Genomic DNA, 22,173 nt, shown 5'->3' with positions numbered 1-22,173 from the left:
GGAAATTACCCAATTTCACATTATTTTCTAGAAATCATTTGCTCTCACAGCCGCTGTCAGCTGCGAGAGTAGTGTGTTGCAGAGTAATCATGTATAAATACTCTTCACGAGGCAGCACAGAACTTTGCGGGTGAAATCGAAACTGACAGACGTCAGTGTGGTTAATCTCCACCTCCTGCTACCATCTTGAATCAAAGTACTGTGTCAGTGACAGTGATGGAGAAGTTTTTGAAAAGGAAGAATGTGAACCAGGATCTCAGCTCTTCATCCATCAGGTCCAGGTTTCACACTGAGGGAGGCACTATTCAAAAAAAGGACTTTGTTTCTGTATTTATTTGATTCCTGTTTATATTGTTAATAGAGGCTACAGAGTTTCACATTTTAACATTTTCAGGTGGTGGGGTGCCTCCAGATTTTTCCAAACAAAAAAAGTGTGTCTTGGCTCAAAAAAGGTTGAAAAACACTGATAATCACGTTCATCCAAACAGCAGGCGTTGCAATCGAGGTCAATCACAGGTGAATCTAAAAAAGAAGAATGTTTGAGGACGTCTTTACCTTGGGCTTCTTGTAGAACCCAGACAGGTACCACCTCAGCACCTGCTTGATGCGACCGTACGCGCTCTCTTCCTGCACGGCTCTGCGGGGGGGGGGGGGGGGGGGAACCGAGGTGGAAGAGCTTTTAATTTGAAACACTGAAAAAACGTCACCGAGTCGGAGGGCGGAGGAGGAGACTGACTGTGAGAGGAGGTCGGCGTGGTAGTAGTAGTCCGACAGCTTGTCCAGGAAGGAGCGCGGCTCCAGGATGAAGGTCGGCAGCACCACCTTGGACAGGTCCATCCCCGGCCTCAGCTGCTTCAGCAGACCCCAGATCAGCCCTTTGTTCTCCTCGGAGACCGTCTCCACCTGAGACGCCTCTCCGGCCTGGAGGAAGACGCACAGCCGGGGGGGGGGGGACGGGAGGACGGGGGGTCAATCTAAAGGCTTTATGGAAGAACGCCGACTCGTCGTTGATGACCCACCTCAGCCATGTCCTCGGGGCCCTGCTCCACGTAGGCCGTGGCCCGGGGCCCCGGGGACAGGTCGTCCCATTGGTCCATGTCGCTCTCCTCCGTCAGCCGCCCGCCGTTCTCGTTGGCCGTGGTGTCCCAGTCGTCCTGGGCCTCGCGCTCCGACTTGTCCGAGAAGCCGTCGTGCTCCATGTGGTCCAGGAGCGCCGTGTCGTTCAACCTGACAGGGGCGTCACACTCATTTTAGTCGAGGGGCCACATCCAACCTGATCTGACCTCTGGAGGGCCAACAAGTCAAACATCACATGTTAAACTGCAGACATGGACAAATGCAAAGTCTTTCCTTCTTTTGATCCTTTTGCAAGAATTTGCCAGTCTACTCTGAAATGTACATATTAAAAGGAAATCAGATATTATTATATTTGCAAAAAAAAACAATCCTCAGTCGCCTGTATCTGGATATCGTATTCAGGATTAAAACAATTTGTCATCATCTGGAAATTGTTTTGAGTTTACTTGTCTAAAGTATCACTTCACATAAGTTGGACTCATTGTTTTATTGTGAAAGGCGTCGTGTCATGTGACCTCCACAGATGCATTAATGTCGGGAGTCAAATTCTGACTAAGGGCGGTTTTGAATGTCATTTTTGCCGATCGAGTGTTTTTAGATCAGCCTCTGTCAAGTTTCCATATTTATACTTTAAAATAAAATCACATTGCGGCCGGATTAGATCGTCTGGTGGGCCGCTTCTGGCCCCCGGGCCACATGTTTGACACTCCTGACCAAACAGATAATAAAAACAAAACAAACGGAGGCGACCATAAACGGTGGAATGACGATCGGCCGTCTTGTTTTTAAATGAACGCAAAAAGACAAATTGCAGGTAATTAAACTGCCGGGTGGCTCCGGAAAATTGAGTCAAGTCAAGTTGAGAGAGTTTTATTTGTCCTGCTAATGTTACATGACGAAGAGCTTCATTAGTGAGATCATCTAAAAAATTTTTTTAAAAAGACAATCTCCCACAACGTGAAGCCCTTCAGTGGCATCTGAAGTCCACACTGGTCAGGTTTGATCCAGGCGATGCAGGGAAGAGTGAAAACTCTTGCGAGCACATGAGAACTCCTCTCTTATCCCCCACAATGCAACAAAAGTTCTGCCTTTTCATTTTGAAAAGGTGTAAACACTGGGCCACACCGCCATGTTCCATCCTCCAGCGCTTCTCCCTGCACGGAAATGTCCCTAGGACCTGCTCTGTTCTTACTTCCGGAGAGAGAAACCAGTAAGGAACTTAAAAGTGATTAAAAAAGTGGTATTAGAACAGATAACTAGACTCCTCATAGCCCAGCTTTTCATCGCTCATGAATACAACAAGACAGAAAGAGAAGAAAAGTAGCTGTTTTTCCATGAAATATAACGGAAAGATAATACCCATTTTAAATATGAATTGCAGGTCGGGTTTTTTTTAACAAATATTGCAACATCATCACAATAGCAATCGAGACTTGTGGGTAAAAGTGCAACTCCCCCAAGCGGTCCTGTTCTGCATGTCTGAAATAAATAACCATTGAAAATATCCGAAATAATGGGAACTGCACTACAGCCGTCTATGTCCTGCTATAAAAGCAAACCTGGAAACCTGGAAACCTGGAAACCCCCCCCCATTGTCTCTCTGTTGTCAACGGCCACTTCCAGCACTGGACTTTGCTCCACAAACATGAGGACCGCGATGCTTGAGAAGTCGACCAATCAAACTATATCAAAAGAACTGTGGGTACAGACACATAACAAAACAGTTACAAATAAAAAAGCACAAGGTTTAAAAAAAAAAAAAAAAAAAAAAAAGGAAGGACATGAATACATAATAATTGCAATCCACTATAAGAATATGGAGATCTGTGTAAAACGTCTTCTGACCCACAGCGTATCACTTCCTCTGTTCCGGACCGACGACTTGCCATAGAAAATGAAAACCAGCATTTCTGGAGGATTTCACAGTGAAAAGTCTGCAGAGGAGGACGACTGGAATAAGACGCATCTATCAAACGCCCACTGGAGGATGTTTTATCGCTCCGGCGACGAGGCGACGGCGGCCTTGGCTGCTCCGCCGACTCGCTCTAATCTCGACCACTTTGGCGGCGCGACAATCCCGAAGCCCGGACGACGGCCAGGACGACGGAGACGGAGACGGAGACGGGGTGTCCAACGGAGGGCCGACCGACCAAAACCGGAGACAACTGTCAAAAAAAATCGCTTCTGTATAAACGTCTTCCATTAGATCCGGAGTTATTAAGAGTAAATATGAAGCAAGCTGATGCAATTAGGATTGCGCAATACACACACCGCTTATAGAGTTATATAGTCCCACTTCAAACTGGGACGTCTGCTGAATTGTCATTTCACACCCAGATCTGACTAAAGAAAGACAAACGGAGGAAACTGTACTCGTCAGCGTGTAAAAAAAAAACCAAGAAGTGAAAGTGTCCAGAGGGGGAAGGCGAGGTTTCGATGGCTCGGGGCTCTGAAGGGGAAACATCATAAAGCTTTTTACACGTCAGACATTTGATCAATAAAAAACAAAAAACAAAAAACAAAAAAAACAACCTCAGAATGTAGACGAGCAGGTTCTAACTGCAAACAAACATTATCTTATTTCCCCAAGTGGGCGACGTTCGTCATGTTCCAGATGCTTTTAGAAACACACTGGATATGGTCACGGTTAACGACACCTTCTTTCTTTTCAAAAGCAACAATGGAAGCCTGAAGGTTAGATAGCGAGCGAGCGAGCGAGATAGAGATAGAGAGAGCGAGAGATAGAGAGAGAGAGAGAGACCTGAATGATCGCATTCCTACGAGCAACACCAAGTGTCAGTTATTAATCCAAACACGCCCTGGATGAGGCGACACGTTTCCTTACCTTAAAGACATACAAGCACTGAGGAAAAGTCTTCTTCTGCACCACAGTTGCCAGAAAATCACCCCCCCCCCCACTAAAAAATAAAAAATAAAACACCACCACCACCGCTGCAGTTTCTCCTTTTCTACCGTGTCTCTAAATCTTTTCACTGACAGGCCATAAAGGTGCAGTTTGCTTCCTTCGGCTTCGACACACCTGCTTCCTGAATGTGCGCCTGCATATTTCTGTCTGTGTGCCAGAGCGCGTGTGTGTGTGTGTGTGTGAGTAAGTGTGTGTGTGTGTGTGTGTGTGTGTGTGCACGCGCAGAGTTTGCAATGGCTGCGTTGCCACCGTCTCTTTCTGGGCGGTGTATGGCTCATATTGCGCTCCATCTTCCTGCTCCCCCCTGTCAGTCATGTGACAACACGGGCCACCGTGATTGGCCGGGGAGAGGAGCAGGAGAGGAGGGAGTGCTGGGATGGATGGCCAGAGGGAGGGCCTGGCCAAGGGAGGAGATAAAGAGAAAGGGGGGGGGAGGTGTGAGGAGGAGGAGGAAAAAAGATGTCTACTGTAAGATGTAAACAGTATACAAATAGGTCAGTGTGTGGAGACCGACGCTTATATTAATAGCCACACGCATATGAGCACATGCTCATGATTATCCTGCAAAATTGGCATTTCTTTATCAACAACACAACCTGTGAGCTGCTTGTTTTTTTTTTAAATAAATGTTATGTCTGACCTGATTTTATGAGGCAACACTCGTAAACACTGACACAGTTTCAGGCCGTCCAGCAGCCGATGGGAACGGCGTCACCGTCACGGTATTTAGGGAGGTTCCTCACAACTAACTCCTCCAAAAATTAAAAAAAAAATTAAAAATAGATACGCAGCATTCAACGGGTCCTCGCACCGCTTCAGATTCAGAATGACTTTATTAATCCCTTGGGGTTAATAAAGGAGCAGCACACGGAGAGCAAAAGAATAAAGAATAAATAAAATAGGATAAGGCAAAAAAAATAAATTTAAATAAAATAAATAATTATGGACAATATTATATAGACTCTTCACTAACCTTTACGAAATAGAAATGGCAATAAAGAATAAAAACTCCAAATGAAAATATAAAGTGATAGGTGACTGTGATTACAGACGGGGTAGAATAAGAATAATAATTTAAAAAAAAGTTTTTTTTTTTTAAATAAGTGACTTAGCAGTTAATACTTTATGTCACAAATGTCAAGTTTCTTTATGTCTTCATATTTGTATACGAGTATATAGTGTGTGTATAGTTGTATAGATATAATTACATCGTCAATATATGATATTCTTACTGTATTAATTTTAATATATAAAACTCTATATCATTTAATGCAGGAATACAATTAAATAAGCCTAGAACTACGTCGGTAGAGCGCCGACCTTCGCCAACGCCACACTCGCGTGTTAGCCACTAGCGCATATCGATGCTAGCTAGGTCGGTCACTGTGTGAAACGCTGAGCAGGGAGCGTCTCCATGGCAACAGACCCTTGATGTCCAGCTTGTTCTGTGTGACTGGACAGGCCGCGGTGGCGGATCGCTTTGGATCCTTTAAGAAAAAGGTTTGGAGTTGTTTACCTCTCCAGGTAAACAACGTCAGAAAAGCTAAAAAAAAATCCCAACACAGTTTACCGTCGTGAATCTGTATTTGCAAAGCGTCACGCCATGATAATAAGGGTTAGGGGGTTCAAAATAGGGTGTTTCTATAGAGTTCCGGGACGCAGGAGTCACTCAGACCACAGATTTCTGCACCAGCGGCTGTTTGACACGTCGAAGCAGGAAAAACACACAGATGTATAAAAGACGACTGTCATTCCTGCAATATCCTGTTATTGTTTCACGCTGCTTCCAGCTTGAAGTCCAACTTGTCAAAACTTGCTGGGACATTTTGTGAGCGAGTTCAGCAGCTGACATGGCAATTTTTTTTTTATTAAATCCAAAAATCTGGACAAATAGACTCATAGGTGCATAAACACATTAAATGTTTAAAAACAGATACGTACATATGCTGCCGTTTCCATTAATTGAAGTTTTTCTAATTTCTAATTCGTTTGTCCCGTTGGTCTGAATGTTGTATAAACCGATCAGACTGTTGTGCGGCTTTATATAGAACAATAATATAATAATAATAACGATAATGTTCTTATCTCATCTGGAAGGCTGTGGGCGTTGAGTCTTTTTCTCACAGAGTTGCTGAAACGATCGTAAACAAGGGTCACGCCTCCTCCGCCGATACCGTCGGCGATTTCAACCGTCCAATCAGATAGCAGCGTTTTCACACCAGGCGACTTTAATCAGATTGGTGTTGAACTCGATTTGGTTACGGGCCCTTGGAATTGCAGCTACAGATAAAAACTGTAGTACTCACTTTAGTATCAGACGTTTCTTGTTAAACAGCTTTCATGCCTGAAAATGCTATTTTTTTTATTTATATAAAATATTTTTTGAAGACATGAAATGGGACTGGTTCATGTGCCAAGAGAAAACCGGACGTCCTGGAATTTCAGATTTCTGGAACAAGGTAGTTCATCCACGTTCAAGTCTAATTGGAAGGTTTGATTCCGCAGTACATCTCCTCAATGACGATTCTCATCTCCTCATCTCTCCCTCACGGAGAAAGCAGGATAGCGTCTTTAACTGCAGCCGGAAAGATTGAAAGATTGAAAGATTGCAGTCCGCCGATGAAAAGCCTCCAACACAGTGTCTAGAAACTCAACGGTCGAGGAGCTTTTGGACGTCTCACATGTAGAATCATCGACGGCAACGATTAGCAGAGCAGGAAAAAGAAAAAAACTGTGGACGAATGTCCCCGTGTCAGACTGTGGGACAGACATATGGTGGTGGTGGTGGTTTCAGTTTGGCCTTCAGTCCACTGATAACAAGAAAAACATTTTTTTTTTTAAGAGGCAACTAAAATAGCTCACTAGTTTTGGAATTTAAAAAAAAACCAGCGGCCATGAGACTGAATGAAGTAGAAGTTTGAAGAATGTTGTACGAGTTTCTCCGTCATACTGGCGAGGATTTTCAACGACACACCCGCTACTCTCAGAAACCTGAAGTGTCTTTTTCACAAAATTTCAAGATATCCTGCAGCAAACTGGTCTCCGACGCAACACGACCTCCAGCTACAATCATCCTGCACGTTGAATAGCGACTGTAACATATAGCTCATTATTTGACACTGATGTATGGAGCAATATGAAAGTCAGCCACGACAACAACAAACACCCACGCGGCAGGAACAATTTGAAAAGAAGGAAAAAACCAAAATAACAAGACAGAATAAGTGGAAAGATGCACGACTCAACAAAAAGTCTAGACCAGGGGTCGGCGACCTTTAATGCCCAGAGAGCCATTTGGTCCCGGTTCCCACTGAACACAACACCCAGAGAGCCGCACACATTTTATTTTGACAGTCCCACAGGAAGACCACGCCAGGAGGACACGACACACAAAACCTCCTTCACTGCTGGTTGACGACTTACAACTAATAAACTAAACTACATGAACCAAGCAACAAAAACACAATGATTAGCAACACTACAAACCTAACATAACCCCCAATAATTACATTTAAAACACGACAAACAGAAACTCCCATAATGCATTGCAGCTCTCAGCTCCTTTATTGCTACACATTATTAAAATGGAAGATAAATGTGGGAGATCTGGGATTGTTAGAACTACGAGTGTGATGGTGTGTCTTTAATGTCCTGTAGTTGTTGTGTAATTCACTAGAATGTTCCGTCACTCTCAACAAGTCTGCAATGAACCTCCTGGAACTGTCGGCGCTCCGCAGCGCAGCAGTTTTACTGTGAAAGGAACAGGAAGCTCCCAGCTTCAGACACCAGTTGAGCCGCTGTCATGACCTGCAGCCGCAATCCTACGTCCTTCGTGCCATTATTGTTGCGTAATGACGTCACATCGCTGCGTCGTTCACGACCCTACATTTTACTCCACTCTTTGTAGCGGGACTGCGCTCTGGGGGGGCCTTGCCTCCTTACGTCCCTCCGGGATTTAACTGCAGTGGGACCGAGGCTCAAGGAGCCGCAGTGGAGGGACCAAAGAGGCTGCGGGTTGCCGACCCCTGATCGAGAATATAAAACTAAGGAGGGGAAATTATGCCTCTATCATTCAGCTTCTTTAACGTCAAACCTTTAAAAAAAACAATAATAATAATAATAGATCTTCCACATGGGACGTTCAACTGCAGCAGCTGATCAAAGAAGAGACGGAATCACATGTCGGGAAAGACAAGACGACGTGTTTACATACTGCAGGAGCTCGGCGTCCGTCAGCGCAGTGGACTGCAGCAGCTGGAGGAGTTGTGAGGAATCCGAAGACGTGCTGAGATCTCCTTCCCTCCCGGCTTTGGCCGTCAGCTTGTAGAGGCTGGAGCGGCTGAGAGCGAGCTCCAGGGCGTCCATCCAGCACCGGCCTGGGGAGCAGACACATTTTTTTATTTATTTTAAAGGGAAGCGAAGGGAAGGAGGGCAGACCGATAAAATCCCCGGACGCCCGGAAAACGTCGTGGGATACCGACAAAAAGCCTCTCCTACCGTCGGATTCGGACGCGGCCCTGAAGATCAGGTAGTTGCTGGGTAGAGGCTGGGTGATGGAGCCGACCGTCTCTCCTCGGGGACCCTGAGCACACGGATCAAACGGTGACCGGCGCTTCAAAAGACACTGAGCCTCGATCAGCAAAATGAACCTTTTTCTTTAAAAAAAAAATCATTTCAATGGGGAAAATACTCAAGTCTGGGTTGCAATTTCTAAAACGACCACAAGGAGTCACTCACACCAGACTTTTTTTCTAAAGGGACACACAAGGAGATGTAGAATCATGTGTGTAGGAGCTTAATTAAAAAGATAAATAATTTAAGTTGATCTAAAACAGCAGCAATGTAAGACGTTTAATTTGGTAGGAGTTTTAGTTCACATGGGCGATAAAGTAATAAGTTAATCATTTAAAATGTTGTGGTTGATTTAAGTGGATAAAAGTTAAATTTATATATTATTTGCAATGTTTGGGAAGGGATGACTGTTTGTTGTTTTCTGGTGGCTGTGCACCTTTAATTGTTTGTTGATGCTCCCGGGGGGGTGGAGTTTGGGGGGGGGGGGGGTTACCTGTGACAGGAAGTCAGGCAGGTGAGAGTGGAGCCTCTCTCTCTCTCTCTCTCTCGCTCTCCCTTTTTTTACTTGTTTACGATGTGAAGAGAGAGAGCGTCAAGCTAAGGCCACATCTCAGTGGAAACTACAATGTGTTTTGCTTGTATAAACAAAAGCAGACGTACAGTTTGTGACCCCCCCCCGAGATCCAAAATGTCCTTTTTAACGGGATTTTAATCGGCTGTCAAGAGTGACCACCGGGCGCCCGTGCACCAATTTACGGGCGTGACGGAAACGGGCGTTATGGCGTCCAGATCAACCCGGCTGACCTTGACGGCCCAGATGGATTTGTCCAGCGGGTGGAAGAGCTTGAAGCAGAAGCCGTCCTTCTTGGAGGGTCTCTCGATCAGCTTGCAGGCGCTCAGCAGGACGCTGCCCACCCAGTGGTCCGTTTTGGGGGTCTTGTAGATCAACAGCACGCCCGGCTTCAGGGCGCACCACAGCTTGGTCCAACTCTTTAGGGAGCCGCGGATCTACGGAAGTGAAAAAAATTAAAAGAGGAGGTGGAAATCAAATGTGAGCGGTGGATAACGTCTTATTTGCAGCACCGATTAGTAAGATACACTTGGTAACGACTTGATATTCTGGGTTTTGATGTCACAACTGAGCATAATAATCCACACTTGACACCTTGAGCCAGTCGGACATGATGACGACACTGGGGTCCTTGAGTGCGGTGGACAATTCTTTAGCTGCCCGCTTCTTCTCCTGTCTGTAATTCTGCTTTTGGACCTGCAGAAACAAACAACGACAACATTTAATCCCCACAACACATCCAGACGAGCCGAACGAGACGCCGCCGAGGGACTTTTTTTTTTTTTACCTTCAGAGACTCTTTCCTGGCCAGCTTCTCTGTGGGGGAGGGGCAGTCCTTCTCCACACCATTAAACATCCTGGACTCAGACTGGCGGTGGGCGTGAGAAGAGAGAGAGAGAGAGAGAGAGAGAGAGAGAGGCAAAACACAAACTTTAAAAAAAAGCGCAGACTATTAGCAGTTTAGCAGATAACACATCGTCTCCTGAACGTTTCCGTCCCCCGATAAAGAAGAATCCGATTCACTTGAGACGACGAGAGCCGATTTGATCAGATTTGGGTTTTTTTTAGTGCGTTTTCCTGTTGAAAGTGAGCTTCCCTGTCAATATTGGTGACGCGACCACGTTCTCTAGACGTAGAAAGTGTTGGATGGTCTCTGCTAATCACAATCGCAGCCGCTTGTTTATCGTTTAAGATTCTCCGTAGATCACACATACCCACCTGCAGCATATGAAAAAACCATTCTATCTGGTCACCAATCTAGCTCTGAAGCACTGTGACAATTACATGAAAATATAAAAGGACAACATGGAGAGAGAGAGGGAGGAGGGGTGGGGGGGGGGGGGGGGGGGGGGGGTTGTTGTTCTTGAATTTTCCCGTGAGGGCTGTCAGGGGGTGGAAAAAGGCCAGCGGTGCAGCTGCGCATGAGAATTACTCCACGATATTGCGAGACGAGAGACAAGAGGGGAGGAGACAAGAGGACACGTTTTGGTCCCGGAGACACTTTTACTAGGCCGTCGCTGATTGGAGGACACAGACTAGTGGGGACTAAGAACAGCGTTAAGCAGCAACGAGGACAGATTAGGTCTGGAAATGGCTTGAGGACCTGAAGACACAGTTCCCACCACGGCCATGACATTTCTACGGTAACGCAGTGGCTTATCTTACAATTTAAACGCTATTTTTTGTTTTTTTGTTTCCGGATTTGTTGGTTCTGTGTCATCAAGACGTGATTTGTTTTTTTTTTATTTACCCATCGGCGCAAAGCTCCGCAAAAACCTACGGACGTAGGATCGAGGTCACTAATGCCATAAGGGAAAAAAAAAAAAAGGAGCGATCACAGATTGTAAAAAGAAAACAGTGTTTGCTCACCGAATGAGTCATTGACAGTGAGCCGTTATGGGGACTGCCCAATCAGGACCTGGGTTCTTACCTTGCTGCCTGGTGATTGGGCAGGACTAAGTTCATTACTCAGCATGGAGAGACCGTCCCTGTCTGTTTCACTGCCTGGTGGGAACCCACAACACACAAGTCACACACACACAAATGAACTTGAGAGATTAACCTGCTGGCAGACAGTTAAAAAAAAAAGCGCGGCGGCCGCCAAAGCAGCTAAAAACTAGCAAAAAGCAGCGGCGGCGGCAGCAGATCTACGCGTGGCGGCTGCAAACCACTGGCAGCGTGTTTCTTGTGTGTTTCCCGGTTGTCCGTCTCTACCTGGACTGAGGCTGTAGAGGTCGTTGTCTCCTCCATAGGACAGGTTCCTGGTGAGGGTGCGGGGGTCGATTTTGGGCGGGGAGGTGGCGCTGGGGCACAGAGAAAACCTCCGGTGGAAGAGATTCTCCTCCTTCATCCTGACAACCTGCTCGTCGTCTGCAATGAGAAGGATCGGAGAAGGAAAAGTGAGGCGTGTGTGTGTGTGGGTGTGTGTGTGTGTGTGTGTGTGTGTGAGACGGAGCGACGCCGTCAGAAGGACCATAACTCGTCGACTCGCACCCTGGAATCCGTCCCTGCAGCCTTTCAAATTCAAAATCGGACATCGAGCAGGAAAAGGCCAACGTGGTGGCGGACTACTTGGCTCACGAGCGCGGAGTTATGGTCATGTGATCACCAGGCACTTTGGAGTAATTATTTATTTTTCTTTCGGAATGGAATTATTCGCCGTTTTGCTGTAGAAAAGGTTTTTTTTTTGTTTACTTTAGTAGAAAAATTGAGTATCCTTTTAAAGAACGGAGGTGAATATTTTATTGTCATTGATTTGATTGGTTAGGAAAAGGGGGGGGGGGTTACCCTTTAAAAGCAGGTTGTTTTCAGGTTGTTTTTATGATTTTATGTATTTATTTCTTAATGTATTGCTTTAGCTTTGTTGTAAAGCACTTTGGATGCCACCGGGTGATTGTAAAAGGCGATAGAAATAAAGTTTGAATTGAATTTTTAATTGTTTTCTCACTGTAAATAGATTTTTTCCTCTTGCTGTAAATATATATTTTTGTTTTCGCCGCTGTACATACTGAGCACCAGCACTATTTCTGAGGAAAATAAAGACACAGTCGACTTGCCATATGGATCATGGTTATTATTATTATTATTATTATTTGGACTGAACGAGAACCCCGCCACAGGTTTCAGCGCGTATCAACATCAGAAATCGCAAGCGGCTGCCGTGATTCATCCTGAACTGTTGGGACTGGATCCGGGCCGTCCTACTCCTCGTCTCCGCCTCTCGGAGTATGTTTATCTGTCTGAGCCCCCCCCTTCCCTCCACCACCCCCTGCAGCCGTCCACGCCAACAAAGGCCTACTGTACGGGCGACATGTCAGCCTGACCACATAATGGCACTTGTGCGCGGCAGTGACAAGCAGTTCAGACTGCACATTGTCAGGGTGTGGGACAGATAAAGACCTCGGTCTGTCCACAGAGACCCAGTGTCTCTAATAACCCCACTGCCTCTACCAACTCCTCTTCCATTGTCCCCCGACCAAATCCTTCTCTCTCCGGTCATTCCCTCCACAGTCGTACAGCGATGAGGTTCAAGGTTCAAGGTTCAAGGTGTTTTATTTGTCATTTCAACAGTAGAAGCCAGGTTTCACAGTGTAATGAAATTCTTACTTTGCCGTCTACCCTGGTGCCGACATACATAAATAAATATGTATATACACAAGAAAATAGAATAAAATATAAAATAACAGCAGTGCAAAAATATTAGTCAGAAAGTGAGATGTGCAATTGTACAGATTAGATGTAAACATGTTCAGAAGTCTGATGGCAACGGGGAAGAAAAGAGTTTTTGAGTCCATTCGTTTTGCATTTCAAGCTTCTGCACCTCCGGCCTGAGGGCAGACGTGTGAACAGTCTGCGTTGTGGATGGGTGGGGGTCTTTTAATACGGAGGCAGCTCTACTGCGGACCCCGAGTCGTGTCTCACGACCGCCGTCGATGCATTTTTTTTTAAAAAGAAAAGAGAGAGGAGAGGAGAAAAAATATGCATGCGCGGAAAAAGCGTATGCCTCCACTGAGCTTCGCCACTATCGACTATTCATTGCGTGTTCTCAACATCTGCCGACGGTCACGGCTGTTTTCAGGCGGATTATTATCCTCGTCTGATCGTAGCAAATCGGGAGCCGATGGTTTAAAAAAAAAAAAAAAAACCCGCTGTGGTTAATGGAGCGGGAGCCGCCGCCACCTGGGTCTGTCTGGACGGCCGAGCTGCCGCTCCGCTCGGATCGATGCCGTCCTGTCGGTTTCCCTCTCGGTGCACAAACACTTACAGTAGACGGCGGACCCCCTGTGACTCCCAGCCTACGGACCAGTCTCGCCCACGAGGCGTCAATTACCACATCCCAGAACAGCGTTACATAAAAAAAAAAAAAAAATCATTCACAGAACCTCCTCGCCGGTCCGATTCGGCTCCCCTCGTGTCGTTCACGGCCAAGACGAGTGCGGCGTGTCAAAGAGCACATCCTGCTACAAGCGACAGGCTTTTAAAAAATTTTTTTACTTAAAGTCCTAGTGAAATGTAAAACACTACTTTGCAAAAAACGATAGTTGGGGTACTACTTCTAAGGTTCCTCCGACTCTGCCCCACCACTGTTGTCGCATAACAAAGTTATTTGAATTTTGAATCTCCAGCCGAGGAAGTCGGGGGAATCCTTCTTCGTGGGCGTGACGTCAAGAGTTGTGCAGATCTCGTTCTGTTGTGTTTATATCGGCTTGTTTCCTCTTAAATGTCCAAGTTTTTACAGTGTTTTGAAGTTTTAGTCGGCGTTTTATGAGCCTTGATGAAAGATTGAGCCTGGAAGAGACCGAGAGAGGAGAAAAGGAGCACGGGCGGCGGGAGCGGCGGGAGCGGCTAGCTCGTGCGGCTAGCTCCGACCAGCAGCGAAAATACCGCTGTTTATCGACTATTTTCTCACAGATTGCCGTATTTTAACATTTTACCCTTCGGCCAGTTAGCATAAAAAGGATCCTCGAGTGTTTTGGAGGTCGAATTTTCATTTCACGAGGACTTTAAAAGACCTGCCGTCTTAAAATGGGCTAAAAACTCAGGAGAAATTGTAACTCCACGTGTCGGGCTGGGTGGGGGGGGGGGGGGTTGTGTGTTGCTCACCATCTCTAGACTGGCCACACCACTCCCTGCTTCCCTCTGTTGTCTAACTCTGCCTCCATGAGTCAGCCTCTCAACCTCCTGACTTCCTTCTCTCTTCTATTCATTTCGTCCCTTCGCCCCCCCCCCTTTTGCATTCTTCCCTCCGATCAAACCGACGGCAGCAAACGGCCAACGATATGACAGGGTGGGTGGGGTGGGGTGGGGAAGGGTGTAAAATTTTTAAAAAAGGGAGCCTTATTTGTCCTTGTGGGGCGCGTCTATTAATAGCACTGTGTTGCTGCAGTGCACGCGTGCATGTGTGGTACAGTGGATGGGGGTGCAGGCTGCATGGAAAAGAGCTCGGAGCTCCAGCGTTACACAACAGTAATAAACGCAATGGGCTGCCAAGTGCCGCGCTAACACACACACACACACACACACACACACACACACGCACACACACATTTAATACCACTTACAGTGCAGGCTCTCAGTTAGGTCAAGATGTGGCCAGACATGTAAACTGACAGGATGGACCAATCACAGCTGCTTCTCACAGCTGCAGGGTGGGATTAGTTTGAGGGGAGGAAAGGAAGAGGGAAAAAAAAAAAAAAAAAAAAAAGCTAAGAGTGTGAGCACACTACGCATTGGGTGTGGCATCCTCACATGCTTAATGTGGCTTTGTGTTCTGTGGGACGGTCATTTGGATATTTAAGGTCATGTGTGTGTTTGAGTGATGCAACTATCAAGTAGAAAAAAAAAGTGTGTCGACAAGCATACATCATCGTGGTTTTGTGTGTGTGTGTGTGTGTGTGTGTGTGTGCGAGCAGCCTGGAGAGAGGATTACACATGCACACCGTGTAGCGCCAACGGAGGGATGAAGCACGTCTCCCCAAGTCGCCGATCCCCGGCGAGGCGACGTTCTCAAACCACATCACAGAACAAAAAGTAGGAATACAGTCTGAACACGTCAGAGGAAGTCGCTACTGTGTGAGGGTCAAAGAAATAAACTCTATTCACCCCCTTTCTGTGTGTAAAAGTCTTGATAAGCAGGTATTTAATTAAGGGTATTGATGTGGTGTGTTGCTTGACACGCGCACACACACACACACACACACACACACACACACACACACACACACACACACACACACACACACACACACACACACACACACACACACACACACACACACACACACACACACACACACACACTAATCACCGACGTACAGGACAGAATCTGAATCGTCTTTATTTCAGAATTCGACAGAGTTGTAAACATTTCAAGTAAGGAGCGCTGGAAATAGTACAATGTCCACACTTCACTGACATTTTAACGGACTCGGTCAATAATTAGCTGGAGCCCCGGAAAGTGTGGCGGAAGACGTTTTTACCTCGACGTACGATTGACAGGCGATCGGTGATGGATTCCAATAATTCCCCACGACTTCATTCACCCTGTGAAACTAAATATTTTAGATTTATAACGCGTAGACGGATAAATGTAAAGTTTTGTTGTCAAACGTTATGATAATTAATAATATTGAATATATTTAATGAGAGTAGATGTTTGTTATTTTTCTATTTTCATAACCCGAAGCCATGAAAAGCACAATTAAAATCCTTAAAAACGTTCAAACCTTTCTTGAGTGCAGAAAACCTGAATTTTTTTTTGCAGATATATTCCAATATTTAGAGATGTACTTGTGAACATGGAGAGGATTTAACATTGCCACTAGGTGGCGTAGTTCTGCCCGGGGGTCGTTGCTACTGCTGCAATGTGGGAACAACGATTTGCTACGGGCCGAGGAACGCAAAGTTCCACTTTAACGGGGCCATTTTTCAAAAAAGCTACATTCACAGAGGCGCCAAGCACCGTTGCCGTGACAACCAACGGCCCAAAACAAAAGGAAAGGTGTACTTTTTTCACCTAACAACATTGTCGTGCAAACAAGGCCGCAAGCTTTCTGATAAAAATCCGATCTCGATACCCGAGAAGAGTCTCTGAAGCTGCACTTTATTGATATTTCAAGCGTAGCATGAAACCCGTGTTGAAATCCAACTCCCAGCGTCGAAACGTACACAAGGCGTCGTGTTTGCGGAGCCGCGTCAACGGCAACTTCTTGCAACTGTGCTACACAGGTGGCCGGGGTAATATTTACCCGCTGATACGGAAAGAGCTCTGCAGGAAAGATAACGGCAAGGAAACGAGGAAAGGCCGGTGAGTAACACGCGTTGGTGTGTCGTACGTTAACCTTGGACTGTGAGAAGACGACGAGATATTTAAAAAAAAAAGAAAAGTCGAAGCACGTACGGCTCACAGGTACTCTGGAGGTGAAAGCACTTCACTCGCTGTCACATGGGTGTTGTTTGTTTTTAGTAATGATTACACCAACTGGGAAGGCACCCGGGGGGGGGGGGGGGGGGGGGGGAGAGGGGGGGAGGTCAGTCGACATGTTCCAACCTGCATACGGTTACTACGCCTGGTTGATCCTCCGACTCACATAAATAACTCCTTATCGGCTTTTATTCTACCTCAATCGTTTTACTCCTAAACTATTAAGATTGTAAAATATTATACTCTGGTTCCGTTTGATTAAAAATGCGTGAGAGTCAATTCTGTGTGGATGAAAACCTGTAGTGGAATTGACAAATGAAGCAAAATTTTCAAAGCTTACGGTATTAACATAGGATTAAAAAAAATAATAATAATAAATTCAAGCGTGGCACTCAGGTTTAACATCGATTTTGAAAAAGTCACACTAAACTGGGCACATATGTACGTTACATTTCAACAGAAATCGACATAAGCTGGGGGGAAAAAAAGTACTATGGCGTGTTTTTGCTCGCCAAATCTGTTTTGTAAGATCAGATTTAAAGGAAGCGTCAGCTTTCATGTACGTCAGGCAAACAAATTCACCCCCTGAAAGCTTATTATATACTAGAAAGGTGCGAATTTGAGAATCCTTCACACCGGCCGTGTCGGATAGACAGAGTTGAGTGTTTAGTGCTGTGATGCCAATAAAAACGCTTTTTTTTTGGCAAACGTAACTTTTTTGCAACCCTGCTAACGCGCACCATTGTAAATCACTCTTCTGCACATGTGCGAGCAGATGTGCAAGAACAACAACGGAGTGGCGTGACTCCCAGTTCACATCCTCTTGGGACGTTGCTGCGTAAACAAACAAAACGTCTGATAGAAGAATGGCAAAACAAAGCATTTCCACTTGAAACATTGTGTAAAAGAACAAAACAAAAAAAGAAAAGCAGCTGGAAGAGATGCAGACTAACTCCGGCGCAGCCTGAAAGCAATCGTAGGAGATTACAGACAAAAACGCCCCACATGTGCCACGGGTCTGAGGCGACATGAGCACGCAAAACAAACCGCAGCCAAAACTTATGAGTCGAAGCGAGATTATCTGTCGCTTTTACATTTAGTAAGACGACATCACAGATGCAATTAAACACAGGAATAGCAATTAAGTCCACGGTGTCGTAGCCTGTAAAAAGGCGCTTTCATTACCCCACATATAATGAAGTCGCAACTGCAAAAGGGGCAAATAAATGTGACCAAGAATCGAGACATGTCTGCCCGTGCAAGATCGGTACGAACCGGTGTTTAGAACCCCAGAATCTCTTTGGCGTCACTGTCAACCCTTTATGCAGAATACGCTCAGAATAATTAATCAAGCGACCAAAGGAGTGTGCAGATTGTGTCGAAAATTCAGCAAAACAAGAGAAAACCGCGAGAATGATGAAAAGCCTGCTGTGACAAACCAACTGGAGAGGCAGAAAGGCAAAAAAAATACTAATACCAAGTGTATTTCCAGAACAAATACCAAATACCAAATACCTTTCATCTCCTCCATGAGGAGATGAAAGGTATTTCACCCTATCCGATTTGCATGGGACATTTTTTGTGCGATTTATTCGAAAACGGTCCGCGGAATCGTTGGCAACAGTCATAGCATTCCTGAACGTTCTGTTCTGCACGTTTCGATGTGTTTTTTGATCTCCTTTCATCTCCTCCACGAGGTGCCCGTCTCACCCGCTTTGTGTGGGCCAGAGATAGGGATGGGATGAAATATGACAATATCCGAAAAGTTGAAAACATGTACGAAGCATCCAGCACAGCAGGAATGTCCTGAAAAAAAGCTGCACGTTTTCATATTTTAATGGTTCAAACCAGTTAAAGATTGTAGGAGGGGAAGCACATCACGGAAGACGTCAGAATAATAATAATAATAAAGATTTGAAAAACAGTGTGAAAGCCTTCAGGAGTCAGACGATAATAAAATTAAACAGTGATCTATCAACGAGAAGAGACGTATGCGACCATTAAGCCGCTTCTTATCGAATATGTAACCCCTCCTCGGCGACGTTTCAGTATATCAGAAGGTGGTGAGTTCACTCTGACCACAAACAAAAATGTAGTTCAACCTCCCGAGAACCAGAGGAACCGGACGGAGTTCGTCCCCGTTCCTGCAGTGCCGCTGAGCCGATGAAGTAAGTTTGCTTACTCCACATTGGCAGCTGCTTGTTTGCACAACTTCCACCGTTACGAAATGATAGGCTGTCAAAACAACTGCAATACAAGGCAAAAAAAAAAAAAAGAAAGTGTCAAATGGAGTTCCCTCAGTAACCCTTCACTGGCCTGTCACTCTGCAGTATTTGTAGACCAGGGGTGGCCACACTTTTTCAGCTCCTTATAAAATGGCCAAGTCAAAGTGATCCACCCACTACAAAAATGCAAAACATATATTTATTTTCAAATATATTGAGGATTCTTTATATGTGCAATGTATAATGACGTACCTTGCAAAACCGTATGAGCAAATATTGTGCAACACAACATAGGTAATTACAAAAAAAATTATTTTTGTCTTCTTCCCCCCCCCACTCATTTTTGATGACCAAAACTTTCTCTAGTTTAAAAGAAAAAAAAGCAAGGGCTTCAAATTTGCGGTAAGTCGCTTGACTAGCTTGCTAGCTTCGCCACACTTAGCGTCGTTGTTTGCGCGTGTGCGGTGAGCTGAAGGTCAGAAAAATTCTGCCGTCATCTGACGCTGCGTTCGATTGTACTCGTAATTCGGAAGGGTAGTTAAGTTTCATTACACCAGCGTCTATTTTTTTTTCTAATGTCATGCGATCTACTATTACTACCTTTGCGATCGACTGGTAGATCGCGATCGACGTACTGAGCACCCCTGCTGCAGAGTATCAAGTCTATGAGGACGAGTCCAGAAAACGGGTCTTGCATTACCGACGCCGACAGATACGGGAATAACGGCAGTACGATCGGTGAAAGTACAGACGTCGGTGGTATTTTTTTATTTTTTTATAAAAAAAAAGACATTTTAAATATATTACAGTCATTCCAAAATAGAAAAGCCCAACATATCCACATGAGCAAGCAGGTTTGTTTGCGACTGTGGAAAAGAAAAACTCCCCAACAGGGAGAAACTTTGTAGAAACCAGAGTCAGAGGTGGAGGAATTCTGAGGACCGGTTGGGGTGAAAGGATGGAGGAGAGGAGAGGAAAGGTGGAGAGATAGACTTGGTGGGGAGATACATACAATACCCTTGTTAGTGCTACACACATTTTTTTTTCTTTTCAATAATAAAGTAATCGCAGTGATCTCAATATTTTCCACTGCCATGAGATTAAACCAGCCTGAGCAGCAACAGAGCAAAAACCAAAACAATCACAACAATTACAACAAAAGGACAGAAAACAAAGAAAGAAAGAAAAAAAAAAAAAAAGAAAGAAAAGAAAAGAGAAAAACAGAACGAAAAACACACAAAAAAAACAAAAAACAAAACAAAAACAAACAAAAACAGGAAGAGAGAAGAAAAAAAAAAAAAACACACTGGAATAATGTCAGTACGATGAGTGAAAGTACAGACGTCGGTGGTATTAAATATAACGACCCGGCGTGGCGAGAAATCAGACAAACGCAGCCTGGACTGTGTGCGATCCCTCAAGTGTGAGCGCTGCAGCAGCAGCCTCACGACGCCGGGCGCCTGCACCGAACCAGCTGTTCCTGATGTGATGGCGCAGATTAAAGCCCAGACACATCCCCCGTCGCTCCATCACTTGGAGCTGGCCTCCCTGCAGCGCACCCGGACCACGTTAACACCCCCTCACCCCCCCCCCCCCCCCCTCCCCCACATCTCCAGCGAGGACGCGGCTAATGGATGCCTGTATGACCTAGATACACACCAATAGGAAGTCCCCCAAGTACAGTATGTGCATCCGCGGTGGACATATTGAAGCAGACAGGATTCTTAGATACGAAAAGGAAACGATACAGATCGATTACAACGCTTTATATTTCCTTAAACGAAGAAAAAATAAATCAACGTGGCTTGAAATGGCATAAAAAAATGATCAGAACTGTCCGATATTTAGTCGTAAGCAAGGAAGCCAGACAATCTCACTGAAACATGTTAAAGAAAACTCCATGATGTGCGTGTTCGAGACCGATAGAGAGGAGTCCCGACTTTCTATTCCGGCTCGTGTTCACGTTCCGGCGTCATGCATAAGTAACACGGCGACACGTTCAGAAACCAGGTCAAGACAAAGGCTCGCTTTTAACACTCCGAACGCCTCGTGAGGGAAAACCACACTGCCGCTCAATCCCAGTGAACTCCCCCCCCCCCCCCCCCCCGAGTGTTTTTGTCCTGAACGGGAAAGGCCGGAGAGCAGATTTGCGACCGTTGATGTTTTAAAAACGGTCGAATCGAAACTGGAAAGAAAGTGGACGGACGAGAACTGTTGGGTGTTTCTAAAAAAGATCCTCTGTGGGAGGATGTGCTGCTCGCTTGCTCTATTCCGAGCCACGCGGGGATGCGGGGAGTATTTTAAGGCTCTCGCTTGGAGGAAACATCTTCCAGCCAGACTTGCCCGATGTACCCGACTGAAAATAGGAAAGGTCTGCGACGATGGACCACCTTGGTAAAACTTCTCCACATCCTAAGACTTAGACTTTGACAATAAAGAAAGTCGAAGTCTAAGTCTTTTTGTCTCCCTGATGCTGAAGCAACGTCGCCTCATGATCACATACTATAATTCTTCTCGTGCAGACTTTATGAAATCCAAGTTACCAGAGGGTTTTTAAAAAGCTCTTGTGGAGACGAAAAGGAAAAGGTGCAAATATGGCAGTGGGTCAAAGAGCTTTGTTTAATGTGGTTCGGTTTAGACGAGACACAAAACTCCCCGAATAGATCAAGTCTGCTCCCGGTAGCCGAGTCTTCTGTCCGCGAGAGGACGGAAAAATAACAACGCAGTGAAGCGAGGTTTCCTAACAAGGAGAAACGGGGGGGGTCTGTTGAGACTGAAAGTGAAAAGTACGGCCAGAGGCACAACAGCTGGAGCCGCACCGACACCACCCTTTTTTTTTTTTTTTAAATGGACAAATACCAGCACTGATCTTGAACTAATGGCCGATACCGAGTACCGATACTAGTACTTCTAAGTCCAACTCGTACTGCGAGACCACCTCTGCATCGCCGCTACGCACGCCTCCGGTATGTCACGTAATACTTGTAACAGGGATGTAAACCTCCCAAACGTTTTTTTTTTTTTAAGTTTGTAAGTGTATTTGTATTTGTTCAACAGTTAAACGTCCACTTGCAGACAATTCTGAATATAAACCGTGTAGCGTTCCTAGAAATGTCGTCTAGTTCGAGCCAATAAGTTCTAAAAAAAAAAAATTTACATCCCAGCTGTTTTAGTCCAGTAAGAAACATGTAAATATTTCAATTTATAGCAAATTCCCCAACAACAAACCTTGTAACTGTGGCACAATGGAACGGACAAGCCTTCAAACTCAACCTGGCACGTTTATCTCGTCCGAAAGGCTCCGGACGACTTGTTAATTTGTTCGCTTTTGCTTTCACGGAATAAATCTAAATAACAGAGCAGGTCCAGAGGGACACAC

General features: G+C 45.4%; 1 protein-coding gene across 2 annotated transcripts in view; it reads right to left on the bottom strand.

Moving 5' to 3' along the window:
* The window catches only part of osbpl5 (oxysterol binding protein-like 5), a 53,046-nt gene that overhangs the window by 9,668 nt on the left and 21,205 nt on the right, over window positions 1–22,173 (bottom strand). For both annotated transcript variants that reach the window (XM_080505494.1, XM_080505495.1), the window contains 10 exons: window positions 11,361–11,516; window positions 11,077–11,150; window positions 9,934–10,014; window positions 9,741–9,842; window positions 9,380–9,583; window positions 8,501–8,585; window positions 8,217–8,379; window positions 1,020–1,227; window positions 737–921; window positions 556–637 (listed from right to left, as the gene is read on the bottom strand). In XM_080505494.1, coding sequence (XP_080361620.1) covers window positions 556–637; window positions 737–921; window positions 1,020–1,227; window positions 8,217–8,379; window positions 8,501–8,585; window positions 9,380–9,583; window positions 9,741–9,842; window positions 9,934–10,014; window positions 11,077–11,150; window positions 11,361–11,516 — 1,340 coding nt within the window. The remainder of the gene's footprint in view (window positions 1–555; window positions 638–736; window positions 922–1,019; window positions 1,228–8,216; window positions 8,380–8,500; window positions 8,586–9,379; window positions 9,584–9,740; window positions 9,843–9,933; window positions 10,015–11,076; window positions 11,151–11,360; window positions 11,517–22,173) is intronic.

The sequence above is a fragment of the Blennius ocellaris genome, assembly GCF_963422515.1.
Source record: "Blennius ocellaris genome assembly, chromosome: 11".
Lineage (NCBI taxonomy): Eukaryota > Metazoa > Chordata > Actinopteri > Blenniiformes > Blenniidae > Blennius > Blennius ocellaris.
This window is presented reverse-complemented; position numbering and strand designations above follow the sequence as displayed.